The sequence below is a fragment of the Ranitomeya imitator genome, chromosome 3 (genome assembly GCF_032444005.1).
Source record: "Ranitomeya imitator isolate aRanImi1 chromosome 3, aRanImi1.pri, whole genome shotgun sequence".
In the NCBI taxonomy this organism is placed as follows: domain Eukaryota; kingdom Metazoa; phylum Chordata; class Amphibia; order Anura; family Dendrobatidae; genus Ranitomeya; species Ranitomeya imitator.
Genome location: NC_091284.1, coordinates 844017716 through 844032413, shown reverse-complemented (window position 1 = coordinate 844032413; position 14698 = coordinate 844017716). Strand labels below are relative to the sequence as shown.

Sequence of the window (14698 nt, the reverse complement as noted above, 5' to 3'; positions counted from 1 at the left end):
TCGCAGTAAAACCCGCAGATATATTTTTGATCTGCGGGTTTTACTGCGATTTTGACCTCACAATGGAGGTCTATGGGTGCAGAACCGCTGCGGTTCAGGAAGAAGAATTGACATGCTCCTTCTTTTTTCCGGGAGCTATTCAGCGCGGCTTTTTTTTTACAATTTCCGGACCATGTGCACAGTGTGTCCTGTTTTCCATAGGGTACAGTGTACTGTACCCTGCATGGAAAACAGCTGCGGAACCGCAGCGGCAAAACCGCCGTGGTTCCGCGGTAAAAAACGCACTGTGTGAACATGGCCTAAACCGTTGGGTTTCCGCGCGTTTTTTCTGCAGCATGGGCACGGCGTTTTTTGTTTCCCATAGGTTTACATTGCAATGTAAACTCATGGGAAACAGCTGCGGATCCGCATCATGTGCACAGAGCCTCACAGGAGATGACGTTGGACCAGGTGTAGAAACAACAAGTCATTAGTCCCTGGAGGCAGAACATGGGCCAGGAGTGATAGGGTTAATGGCTCCAGGTCAGGGCTGGCCGGAGACTGGACCTTGGGATTTCCTGTTATTGGAGGGTCAGTTTGGACACTGGAGGCCATAGTGAGGAGAGGGCTCCAGGCCCCTGAGAAGGTGGGTAATGCAGGGGCCACGTTTACTGTCCATTGTCTTGGGGCTGCACCTCATCTTTGGGGTTGGGGCGGAGTAGCCGCAGGGTCCAGGTGATGCATCGGGAGACTGACGGTGACGTAGCGCCCCCCACTAATTCCAGGTCAGACGGCCACGTGCCCGACTCCATCACTGGCCGTATCACACGAGTATCCCACCGCCACTGGGGGACAAGACTGGACAGGGTGTGGGCCGCCACCAGGATGAGAGCGACCGCCATCACATAGTGACCTCATGGTGTCCTCATACACACGTGGACCCGGGGCAGCGGGGGGCTTCAGTCCTGTATTACTCCTCATACACACGTGGACCCGGGGCAGCGGGGGGCTGCAGTCCTGTATTACTCCTCATACACACGTGGACCCGGGGCAGCGGGGGGCTACAGTCCTGTATTACTCCTCATACACACGTGGACCCGGGACAGCGGGGGGCTTCAGTCCTGTATTACTCCTCATACACACGTGGACCCGGGGCAGCGGGGGGCTGCAGTCCTGTATTACTCCTCATACACACGTGGACCCGGGGCAGCGGGGGGCTACAGTCCTGTATTACTCCTCATACACACGTGGACCCGGGGCAGCGGGGGGCTGCAGTCCTGTATTACTCCTCATACACACGTGGACCCGGGGCAGCGGGGGGCTACAGTCCTGTATTACTCCTCATACACACGTGGACCCGGGGCAGCGGGGGGCTGCAGTCCTGTATTACTCCTCATACACACGTGGACCCGGGGCAGCGGGGGGCTACAGTCCTGTATTACTCCTCATACACACGTGGACCCGGGGCAGCGGGGGGCTGCAGTCCTGTATTACTCCTCATACACACGTGGACCCGGGGCAGCGGGGGGCTACAGTCCTGTATTACTCCTCATACACACGTGGACCCGGGGCAGCGGGGGGCTACAGTCCTGTATTACTCCTCATACACATGTGGACCCGGGGCAGCGGGGGGCTACAGTCCTGTATTACTCCTCATACACACGTGGACCCGGGGCAGCGGGGGGCTACAGTCCTGTATTACTCCTCATACACACGTGGACCCGGGGCAGCGGGGGGCTACAGTCCTGTATTACTCCTCATACACACGTGGACCCGGGGCAGCGGGGGGCTTCAGTCCTGTATTACTCCTCATACACACGTGGACCCGGGGCAGCGGGGGGCTGCAGTCCTGTATTACTCCTCATACACACGTGGACCCGGGGCAGCGGGGGGCTGCAGTCCTGTATTACTCCTCATACACACGTGGACCCGGGGCAGCGGGGGGCTTCAGTCCTGTATTACTCCTCATACACACGTGGACCCGGGGCAGCGGGGGGCTGCAGTCCTGTATTACTCCTCATACACACGTGGACCCGGGGCAGCGGGGGGCTACAGTCCTGTATTACTCCTCATACACACGTGGACCCGGGGCAGCGGGGGCTTCAGTCCTGTATTACTCCTCATACACACGTGGACCCGGGGCAGCGGGGGGCTTCAGTCCTGTATTACTCCTCATACACACGTGGACCCGGGGCAGCGGGGGGCTTCAGTCCTGTATTACTCCTCATACACATGTGGACCCGGGGCAGCGGGGGGCTTCAGTCCTGTATTACTCCTCATACACATGTGGACCCGGGGCAGCGGGGGGCTTCAGTCCTGTATTACTCCTCATACACACGTGGACCCGGGGCAGCGGGGGGCTACAGTCCTGTATTACTCCTCATACACACGTGGACCCGGGGCAGCGGGGGGCTACAGTCCTGTATTACTCCTCATACACACGTGGACCCGGGGCAGCGGGGGGCTTCAGTCCTGTATTACTCCTCATACACACGTGGACCCGGGGCAGCGGGGGGCTTCAGTCCTGTATTACTCCTCATACACATGTGGACCCGGGGCAGCGGGGGGCTTCAGTCCTGTATTACTCCTCATACACATGTGGACCCGGGGCAGCGGGGGGCTTCAGTCCTGTATTACTCCTCATACACACGTGGACCCGGGGCAGCGGGGGGCTTCAGTCCTGTATTACTCCTCATACACATGTGGACCCGGGGCAGCGGGGGGCTTCAGTCCTGTATTACTCCTCATACACACGTGGACCCGGGGCAGCGGGGGGCTTCAGTCCTGTATTACTCCTCATACACATGTGGACCCGGGGCAGCGGGGGGCTTCAGTCCTGTATTACTCCTCATACACACGTGGACCCGGGGCAGCGGGGGGCTTCAGTCCTGTATTACTCCTCATACACACGTGGACCCGGGGCAGCGGGGGGCTTCAGTCCTGTATTACTCCTCATACACACGTGGACCCGGGGCAGCGGGGGGCTTCAGTCCTGTATTACTCCTCATACACACGTGGACCCGGGGCAGCGGGGGGCTACAGTCCTGTATTACTCCTCATACACACGTGGACCCGGGGCAGCGGGGGGCTTCAGTCCTGTATTACTCCTCATACACACGTGGACCCGGGGCAGCGGGGGGCTTCAGTCCTGTATTACTCCTCATACACATGTGGACCCGGGGCAGCGGGGGGCTTCAGTCCTGTATTACTCCTCATACACATGTGGACCCGGGGCAGCGGGGGGCTTCAGTCCTGTATTACTCCTCATACACACGTGGACCCGGGGCAGCGGGGGGCTTCAGTCCTGTATTACTCCTCATACACACGTGGACCCGGGGCAGCGGGGGGCTTCAGTCCTGTATTACTCCTCATACACATGTGGACCCGGGGCAGCGGGGGGCTTCAGTCCTGTATTACTCCTCATACACATGTGGACCCGGGGCAGCGGGGGGCTACAGTCCTGTATTACTCCTCATACACATGTGGACCCGGGGCAGCGGGGGGCTTCAGTCCTGTATTACTCCTCATACACACGTGGACCCGGGGCAGCGGGGGGCTACAGTCCTGTATTACTCCTCATACACATGTGGACCCGGGGCAGCGGGGGGCTACAGTCCTGTATTACTCCTCATACACACGTGGACCCGGGGCAGCGGAGGGCTTCAGTCCTGTATTACTCCTCATACACACGTGGACCCGGGGCAGCGGGGGCTACAGTCCTGTATTACTCCTCATACACACGTGGACCCGGGGCAGCGGGGGGCTTCAGTCCTGTATTACTCCTCATACACACGTGGACCCGGGGCAGCGGGGGGCTTCAGTCCTGTATTACTCCTCATACACATGTGGACCCGGGGCAGCGGGGGGCTTCAGTCCTGTATTACTCCTCATACACATGTGGACCCGGGGCAGCGGGGGGCTACAGTCCTGTATTACTCCTCATACACATGTGGACCCGGGGCAGCGGGGGGCTTCAGTCCTGTATTACTCCTCATACACACGTGGACCCGGGGCAGCGGGGGGCTTCAGTCCTGTATTACTCCTCATACACATGTGGACCCGGGGCAGCGGGGGGCTTCAGTCCTGTATTACTCCTCATACACATGTGGACCCGGGGCAGCGGGGGGCTACAGTCCTGTATTACTCCTCATACACATGTGGACCCGGGGCAGCGGGGGGCTTCAGTCCTGTATTACTCCTCATACACATGTGGACCCGGGGCAGCGGGGGGCTACAGTCCTGTATTACTCCTCATACACACGTGGACCCGGGGCAGCGGGGGGCTTCAGTCCTGTATTACTCCTCATACACATGTGGACCCGGGGCAGCGGGGGGCTACAGTCCTGTATTACTCCTCATACACATGTGGACCCGGGGCAGCGGGGGGCTTCAGTCCTGTATTACTCCTCATACACACGTGGACCCGGGGCAGCGGGGGGCTACAGTCCTGTTACTCCTCATACACACGTGGACCCGGGACAGCGGGGGCTACAGTCCTGTTACTCCTCATACACACGTGGACCCGGGGCAGCGGGGGGCTACAGTCCTGTATTACTCCTCATACACACGTGGACCCGGGGCAGCGGGGGGCTACAGTCCTGTTACTCCTCATACACACGTGGACCCGGGGCAGCGGGGGGCTACAGTCCTGTTACTCCTCATACACACGTGGACCCGGGGCAGCGGGGGGCTACAGTCCTGTTACTCCTCATACACACGTGGACCCGGGGCAGCGGGGGGCTACAGTCCTGTGTTACTGCTCATTAGTGATGGACGAGCACTAAAATGCTCGTTGCTCGGGTCGAGCAGATTGGAATACTCGGGTACTCGGCCAGAACAATGAGCCCAATATAAGTCTATGGGAGACCCGAGTATTTTTACCGCGATCCCCCCGGGGGTCCTTTTAAGGTCTAAAAACATCAGAAAATGATGGAAACACTGCTCAAATGACACAGGGACCTCATGGGAATAGAAGGCAAAATAAATAACCCAAATAAAAAATGTTCCTCCCCCACTTGGGCTATGTTCACACGCAGCGTTTTTGATGCGTTTTTCATCTGTAACATTGCTTTCACACACTACGAATGCATTCAATGGGAAATGTCATTGTAAGGCAACTTTCACACATCAGGTTTTCGCCGTCAGGCTAAATCAGCTAATTTAAAAAAAAACGGATCAGGTGAATGTTGCCGCCGGATCTGTTTTTTTTTTGCCCCATAGACTTGTATTAGTGCCGGATTGCACCAGATGACATTGTGTTTCGTCCGGTTTTCGCCGGATCCGAAAAATCTGCCGCTTCCGGTTTCTTAAAAAACGTCCATGGCAACGTTTTTTGTCATCGGCGAAAAAGCCTGAAGCGCCGGATACGGCTCTTCCGGCTGTTTGCTAGAATGGAAGCCTATGGGAGCTGGAAGGTGCCGGATCCGGCTACCTGATCCATTTTTTTTAAACTGAGCATGCTCCAAATTTTTTTTTTTTTTTTTATCCAATAATCTAGATATGCTAGCCGGATCCGTCGCATCAGTTTTTCGCAATCTGCGCCGGATCCAGTTTTTCCAACATTCGCCGGATTTAGCCTGACACTGAAAACCTGATGTGTGAAAGTAGCCTAAGGCTTCTTTCACACTTGCGTTGTGTGACATACGTCGCAATGCGTCGTTTTGGAGAAAAAAAGCATCCTGCAAAGTTGCCCGCAGGATGCGTTTTTTTTTTTTCCATAGACTTGCATTAGCGACATATAGCCACACGTTGCATCCGTCGTGCAACGGATGCGTCGGGTTTTGGCGGACCGTCGGCACAAAAACGTTGCATGTAACTCTTTTTGTGCGTCGTGTCCGCCATTTCTGACCGCGCATGCGCGGCCGGAACTCCACCCCCTCCTCCCCAGACCTTACAATGGGGCAGCGGATGCGTTGTAAAACTGCATCTGCTGCCCCCGTTGTTCATTTTTTTTTCGCAGTGTACGTCTGGCCGACACATGGCGACGGCAGTTTTCACTGTGGATTTTCTTGCAGTTTCTTCTGCGGATTCTTCTGCGGGTTTTCACCAGCACTTTCCTATTGGTGCTGGTTGAAACCCACTGCGGAATCCGCACAAACAATTGACATGCTGCGGAAAATAATCCGCAGCGTTTCCGCGCGGCTTTTTCCGCAGCATGTGCACAGCGTTTTTTTTTTTTTCCCATAGGTTTACATTGTACTGTAAACTTTGGGAAAACTGCTGCGGATCCGCAGCGGCCAAATCCGCTGCGGATCCACAGCAAAATCCGCAGCGTGTGCACATAGCCTTAGAGAGCCATCAGCCGCCTATGCTTTGTTGTTCCCATTATTAAAGGGAATCTGTCACCCCGTTTTTGGCCTATAAACTGTGGCCACCGGCATCAGGGGCTTATCTCCAGCATTGTGTAATGCATTCTGTAATGCTGTAGAGAAGCCCCCGATGTATCCTGAAAGAGGAGAAAAAGAGGTTACATTATACTCACCCAGGGACGGTTTGGTTCGGGTCCGATGGGCGTCGCGGGTCCGGCACCTCTCATCTTCTTACGATGACGTCCTCATCCTTGCTTCCTGTCGCGGCGCAGGCGTACTTTCTGTCCTGTTGAGAGCAGAGCAAAGTACTGCAGTGCGCAGGTGCCAGGAAAGGTCAGAGAGGCCCAGCGCGGTGGTCAAAGTTTATAGGGCCAAAATGAGGTGACAGATTCCCTTTAAACACTGTGTCCTTTATACTGTTATTGCGTATGCAGTGAGTGGCAGAGCTGCTCAAAAGTTTCACGCACCCAACAACGTATTCAACAGATGTCATGGATGACCACATGCAACCAAAGTTCCGAGTATTAACTTGGTACTCCCATATTGTTCGCTTATGCATTGAATGCAAGGCCTGCCCTGCCCCAAAGTTCCACGCACCCCAATAAGCCTTTGAACACACGTACTGGATGGCCACAGGAAAACCAAGTTGACATTATTAGTCATTTGGTACTCCCATATAGTTTGCCCATGAAGTGAATGCAAGGCCTGCCCCAAGTTTGTACGAACCCCAATCCCCCTTAGAATAAATGTGGAGGATAGCCTCCTAAAAATTATTTTCCCAATTTAAAGGAGCGGTTCTCCTATACTTGTAATGCCCATACACTAAACTTTTCGCCCTGGGGGGTACACATCAACATAATGTGTAAACATTTTTATTTTTTTTTTATGGGCATCAAAAGACCCTTTTACACAATAAGTTGGCTGTTGCATCATGGATCACGGTCACCATGGTGATCTAGTGGTGGTGGCTGATGAGAAGGAAGAAAATAACACCAAATAGCCAAAATCAGGAAGTGTATACCCATGTGTGGGTGTGAAGAGGTGCATGGGAATACACCTTCCATAAGACACTGGATTTGAGTTTGTTACGCTGCTATCATTCGGTGGTGTACAGAAGTAGGGCCCAATCCAGCCCTTGTTCATTTTTATAAGAGTCGGCCTGTCAGCATTTTCAGCTGACAGGCGGATGCGCTTATCGGTTATAATTCCACCAGCGGCACTAAAAACCCGCTCTGACAAAACGCTAGCAGCAGGGTAGGCCAGGACCTCCAAGGCATAGAGAGAGCCAGTTCATGCCACATGTCTAGCTTGGATACCCAATAATTATAAGGCACAGAAGAATCACGGAGGACGTTGCTACGGTCATCAAGGTACTCCCTCAGCATCTTCCAAAACTTTGCACTCCTTGTGAGAGTACCCCATTCCTCAGGGCCTGGCCGATGGGAGGGTCTGAGAAAACTGTCCCAAAACTTTGCCAGTGTTTCCCTGTCTCTGCTGGATTGGAGTCGTGTCTCTCTCTCACCTGTACTCCTTGGTTGTCCAACGAACTGTGATGTCTGCCAACAAGGTTTTCATTACAACAATGGCCTTCTGGTACTGCACCATTTTAGTAGATCTGTCTGCCTCTGGAAGAAGAGATTGCAAGATCTCCTTGTAGCATGGGTCTAGAAGTGTCACCAACCAGTAATAACTATCACCAAAAACTTTGAGAATACGAGGGTCACAAGAAAAGCAGGGCAACATAAAGTCAGCCATGCGTGCCAGACTAACAGGCAAGACTTTTGTGTCCTCACCAACAGGACGACTGACCATGCTGTCCTCGTCCTCCTCCTCCCTGTCCTCAGGCCATCCACACTGAGCAGACGGTATGACAGTTGTGCTTGTAGTACCATCAATGGCCCAGGAAAGTAGCTCCTATTCTTCCTCCTCCTCCTCATAGTCAACCAATCCACGTTGGAATGAGATGAGGCTGTGTAATCACCCTGTATGGTTCCTTGCTCCATCTCATCGTGCTCCACCTGAAATGCATCCTCATTCATTGTGTGCAGAGAGCTTTCCAGAATACAGAGAAGCGGGATGGTGATGCTAATTATGGCATCATCGCCGCTCACCATCTTGGTGGACTCCTCAAAGTTTTGTAGGATGGTACATATATCTGACATCCATGTCCACTACTGAGGACTTATGTGTGGAGTCTGAACTGAATACCGATTGCCTTGTTGAAGCTGGTAGTCAACCACTGCCCTCTTCTGCTCACAAATCCTTTCCAACTTACGCAGTGTAGAGTGGCAGGCACAGTACTGATTAAGGAATGTTCCTCTGACTGCGGAGCACATAGGTTTAAAGCTAGAAGTAAACTCTATGCAGTGCCCAATTCCCCCCTCCCACTACTCCCCAGGTGACGCCATAATTGGGATGCCCAACTGACCAACGGGAAGAAAGAGGAAGGAGCGCCCAGCCACACCCTCGGGGGTTAAATTCAGGTGCCGGGGTCAGTGCCTTCCCTCTTTCTCCCCGGCTGACAATGGAAGCGGTTGTCCCACCTCCCTCCTCATGAATGTACTGCACTACGATTGGTAAAACATAAAAAAAATAAAATAAATAATAATAATAATTCTTAGTATGTCACAGCGGTAGTGTAGAGGGGGTAAAGGTTTGTAACCGCTCATCGGCTTGCTCGCCTGGCGGTCACTGACGGGGCCTTCAGCGATGAGTCCGTTATGACTTGTAATTACCCTTCTCTGCTTATCAAATTAATAAACTGTGACCGACCTTTTCAACCCATCCAGGCTTGTCTGCGTTTCATTACAGGATCAGTGGGAAGGGGGGAAGGCAGTTTACGACACACGGGTCTCTGCAGTCTTCCAACGCGTGGGGACATCACACACCAGTTGGTGAGCCGGAAGCTGCAAACGCTGCTATAGCACGGCAAGGGTGGTGGAAGCTGTGGCTGACCTTCTAAAATAGGCACACAGCCAGTGTACTTTCACAAGCAGATCCGGCAGCTGCAGGTAGCTTTTGAGAAACCGTTGAACAACAAGGTTAAGCACATGGGCCAGACATGAAACGTGTGTGACCTCGTCTGGCCTCAGAGCCGCCACCAGGTTCCGGGAATTGTTACACATGATCATGCCTGCCTGTAGTTCAGCGGTGTCAGTCACAGATCTGCCTTTTTCAGAGCTATCCACAACTCTTCAGCATTGTGCGGTTTATTACCTAAGCATATTAGCTTCAGCAAAGCGTGTTGCCACTAGGCTGAGGCAGTGCTTCCAGCTTGTGCCTGATATGGTAATTTTGGAGATGGAGGCTGAAGAGGAGGAGGATGAGGTGCAGGAGCTGTAGGCTGTGGGGGCAACTCTGATTGACGTAGGGCCCGCAATCCTTGGCGCCGGCTTCCACTATGTTAACTCAGTGTGCCATCAGCTAGATGTACTGTCCCTGCCCACAAGCACTTGTCCATGTGTCCGTGGTTGGGTGGACTTTCCCAGTAACAGCATTGTTGAGGGCACGGCTAACGTTGTGGGACACGTGCTTGTGTAATGCCGGGACGGCGCATCGGGAGAAATAGTGGTGGCTGGGGTCTGAGTACCTTGGGACTGCCACCGCCATCAGGTTGTGGAAAGTTTCCATCCCCATGAGCCTAAAAGGCAACATTTCGAGCGTAAGCAGACGAGAAATGTGTGAATTTAGTACTGTAGCCTGTGGGGCGTTGGCAGCGTATTTACAAATGTGTTCCAATGACTGGGGTATATAACTGAAGGCTGCGCTGGGACAAGGACGTGGATGGGCTTGATGATGGTGCTAGTTGAGTGTGTGCAACGACAGGTACCATGGACAGGGGATTGGCTTCCATGCACAACCATGGAAGTAGCACTAGAGACACATGCAGACAGTGTTCCTGGACCCTGGGGTTCGGCCCACCAAGTCGGATGCTTTGCTGCCATGTGCCTGATCATGCTGGTGGTGATCAGGCTGATAGTTTTGCTACCCCTGCTGATGCGGGCATGGCAAGTGGTGCAAATGGCCTGTTTAGGGTTATCGGCAGAGGCTTTAAAAAACAGCCAGACTCTGGAAGACCTAACAGTTGGACTGGCAACTTCCGTTGTGTTGGTGTTACGAGTAACGGTTGTCCGCCTTCTGTCTGCGGCCACCACACTGGTTCTTCCTGCCTGATAGTTCACACTGGGAAGCGTACCAGCCTATCTGCCCAGTAGCTAAATATTTTTTGGGCAGCAAAATGGAGTCAAGAAATATAAGACAGAGGAAAAAAAAAGGGGGCTCTGGATTGATTTGGAATAAAATAATCAGGATTAAGATGCAAAAAAATTATTCCTGGCCACTGATACCTGGGGATAATATATCCAGTGAAAAAAAGAAATACCCGCACTGCTGCCTTACGCGATCATCTATCAGCGTGTCTTAATGCTGCTATGCCAGTACCTATACCATCTACTCCACATACGGGCGTTCAGGGTGCATAACCAAAAAAAAGTGCATGAAATCAAGAAAAAAAAAGAAAAAAAGGTTTGCACTCACCCAGCCTAGTAAAACAATGAAGTCTTGGGACATGTGCCCAATGGACAAGGAGATCATGTTGACCACAAGATGACAGCTGTTTCGCACACATGGCGCTTCCACAGATCCCGATGATCTGTGGAAGCGCCGTGTGCATGAAACAGCTGTCATCCTGTGGTCAACATAATCTCCTTGTCCATTTGGCACATGTCCCAATAAAGATGTCATTGTTTTACCGGGCTGGGTGAGTGCAAACCTTCTTGATATATGTATCAGACAGTGATGGAATGGACCCTCTTGATGTATGCAATGAAGTATGCCACATACACTGCCTGCCTGCTACTGATACCTACCGTAAATACTCGAGTATAAGCTGACCCAAGTATAAGCCGACTCCCCCTAATTTTGCCACAAAAAACTGGGAAAACGTAATAACTCGAGTATAAGCCTAGGGTGGAAAATGCAGCAGCTACCGGTAAATGTCAAATGTAAAAATAGATACCAATAAAAGTAAAATTGAGACATCAGTAGGTTAAGTGTTTTTGAATATCCATATTGAATCAGGAGCCCTATATAATGCTCCATAAAGTTCATTATGGCCCCATAAGATGCTCCATATCAAAATATGCCCCATATAATCCTGCAAAAAGGTTAATAATGGCCCCATAAGAAGCTCCATAGACACATTTGCCCAATATAATGCTGCACAAATGCTGATTATGGCCCCATAAAATGCTCCATAAAGATATTTGCCCCATATAGTGCTGCACAAACGTTATGGCCCCATAGATGCTCCATACAGACACTTGCTCCATTTGCTGTGATAAAAAAAAAATCACATACATTACTCACCTCTCCGGCGCTCAGGCCCCCGGCACTTTCAATATTCACGTGCTCCTCGTTCCGGCGCCGCTCCATCTTCAGCACTGGCGTTCAGGCTGAGGGCGCGCACTAACCTCATCACCACGCCCTCTGACCTGAGCGCCACTGTGCAGTCCCTGCTTCCCCGGCGCTGCAGCTTCTTTCTGTAGTGAGCGGTCACCGTTACCGCTCATTACAGTAATGAATATGCAGCTCCACCTCTATGGGAGGTGGAGCCGCATATTCATTACTGTAATGAGCGGTACCATGTGACCGCTCTGTACAGGAGGAAGCTGCCGGCGCCGGGAAGTCAGGGGCCTGCAGGGACCGCGCCAGGAGCAGGTGAGTATAATTAGACAGCCCCCGCTCCCCCTCACCTGCTGACCCCTGGGTATGACTCGAGTATAAGCCGAGAGGGGGACTTTCAGACCAAAAAAGTGGGCTGAAAATCTCGGCTTATACTCGAGTATATTCGGTATATACTTTAATTGTAAAGTGCTGCAGAATATGTTGGCGCTATATAAATAAAAATTATTATTATTATTATTATATACCTACATGCACTACCTGCCTACCGAGCACTGATATCTATATACCCCATAATTAGTCATTAGAAGGACTGTTGGTTTAGCTGGATTTGTGTATTCTAAAATGGTAAACCCACACTAATACAGTTATAATTCTATCCCTATCTCAGCAGCACCTCTCCCTACACTGGTGATTCCGGACCTGACTGTGACCAGCAGGGCGGCGCCAGGTCTGAAATGGATCTGATGGCTGGCCGCGCAGCGTCAATCACTGCAATGCCACAACCAACATGGCTGCGGCATTACAGTGCATGGCAGACAATCCTTGCATGTTCATTGGCTCTCTAAAGAGCGCTAAATATGCAGAGTGTGGACCCTAGCTCCTACCAAATAATTCCGGAAATGCTCAGCAAGTACAGCGATGCTCGGGCGAGTAACAAGCATTACCGATGTGTAGTGATGAGCGAGTGTACTCGTTGCTCGGGTTTTCTGGAGCACGCTTGGGTGGTCTCTGAGTATTTGTGACTGCTCGGAGATTTAGTTTTCCTTGCCGCAGCTGCATGATTCACGGCTGCTAGACAGCTTAATTACATGTGGGGATTCCCTAGCAATCAGGCAACCCCCACAGGTATTCAGGCTGGCTAGCAGCTGTAATTCATGCAGCTGTGTCAACAAAAAGTAAATCTCCGAGCACTAAAAAATACTCGAAGACCACCCGAGCAACGAGTATACTCGCTCATCACTAATAAGGTGTAATCCGACCATACTCGTGTCCCCTCGCCTGCATGTCTGGTGCCTAACAAATAGACATTTCCTGCATACAGTATGTTGTGGATGTCGAACAGCGGCGAGACATGCAGCGATGGGCACTCGAGTATCATTTTAGAACACAATGAAAATACTTGATTAGGACACGAGCGTGCTTGGATGACGTCTTATTCGAGCATGCTCACTCATCGCTAGTCCTAGTCCATACGGAGCCAGGACGGCCGTTCCCCGGCAGATTTTTCTAGTTTTAGACATTGCTGGAGCTGTAGTTCAGTGCACATACTCATGTTTCGCCGTTATCATGTTTTCTCACTATTCTGTATATTGAGCTTCGGCTTCTTCTGGTGACATTTTGTTGTTTTGTTTTTTTTTTTTTATCAGAGACTGGAGGTTTTCACTTGAGAATGTCCTGAGCAGCCACCACCACTGACAACTGCAGATTCAGACTCTTACTATGGAGCAGATGGATGATGCAAAGGATGTCTCCATGGTAACTTCAAGGACCTCGGCATCCCCACCTTTACCTCCATGCCCACCAACCCTACCAGCCAAAAGCCTCCCAGTTCAGTCAGAAGTTTCTTTACCTCTACCACCTCCTCCACCAGGAAGATTTGCCCTGCCGTCACCGCCACCTCTGCCATGTTATGGAATGTCCCTTTACAATGCTACGCCCCCACTGCCGCCGTGTTATGGAAATTCCCTTCATGCTGCTCTGCCTCCACCACCACCACCCTCTTATGTAACATCTCTTCCCGATGCTCCACTCCCACCACCAACATTTTATGGAATGGCTCTTCCTGTTGCCCCACCACCACTTTATGGAATATCTCTTCCCATTGCTCCACCCCCACCACCGCCATCCGATGGAATATCTCTTCCTGTTGCTCCACCTGCACCACCATCTTTTGGAACATCTCTTCCATCTACCCCACCTCCACCACCACCATCTTATGGAATGTTTCTTCCTGTTGCTCCGCCTCCACCACCGCCATCTTATGGAATGTCTCTTCCTGCTGCTCCGCCTCCACCACCGCCATCTTATGGAATGTCTCTTCCTGCTGCTCCGCCCCCACCACCGCCATCTTATGGAACATCTTTTCCAGCTGCTCCGCACCCACATGTAGATCAGCGTAGACCAAAATTACGCAACTTTAACTGGGATGCTTTGCCCGCTGAACGAGTCCTGGGAGGTCGGAACCTCTGGACTTGTGGCCCTCAGGGGACCAGCCTGCAGATAGATGTGGTTCACATGGAGGAACTTTTCGGACAAAGGGAGGAACCACGTAAACTGCGAGGAACCAGGAGCTTCAAGTCCCGATCCCATCAAGGTGTCACCGAGCGCGACAGAAAGGAGGTAGGAGACGAATTCTTCTGTTATTTAGTATTGATCATATAGACCTCACTGAGCTGAACGTCTTCCATTGTGACTGAGTCGCCATCTGGTCCTACCTGACTCATCTACTAGACCTTCATTCATCTTTGTGAGTGAAGCTTTAAGTTCAGATGGATTGTAGAAAAGTTTTGCCAAATTGAACGTTAAAGATTGTTTAATAAAGTAGGAAAGAAGAGCAAGAGTTTGGCCCCGGCCCCCCCCCTCCCAACCTCAGTGTCCTGCCCGTAGCCAGCTACCAATGCCATAATCCACCACAAAACTGCCATATAAAAATATTTTTTTGCTTTATAAATTGGTATAGAAAGAATAAGGCCGGGTTCACATTGCGTCAAACAGCAGCCCGTTCA

At 52.0% G+C, this 14698-nt stretch overlaps 1 protein-coding gene across 1 annotated transcript in view; it reads left to right on the top strand.

The window, feature by feature from the left end:
• Positions 1–14698, top strand: part of LOC138671875 (FH2 domain-containing protein 1-like) — a 157188-nt gene that overhangs the window by 67394 nt on the left and 75096 nt on the right. Inside the window, exon 2 of the mRNA XM_069760006.1 lies at positions 13340–14312. Within this exon, the coding sequence (XP_069616107.1) occupies positions 13413–14312 (900 nt within the window). The 5' untranslated portion in view covers positions 13340–13412. The remainder of the gene's footprint in view (positions 1–13339; positions 14313–14698) is intronic.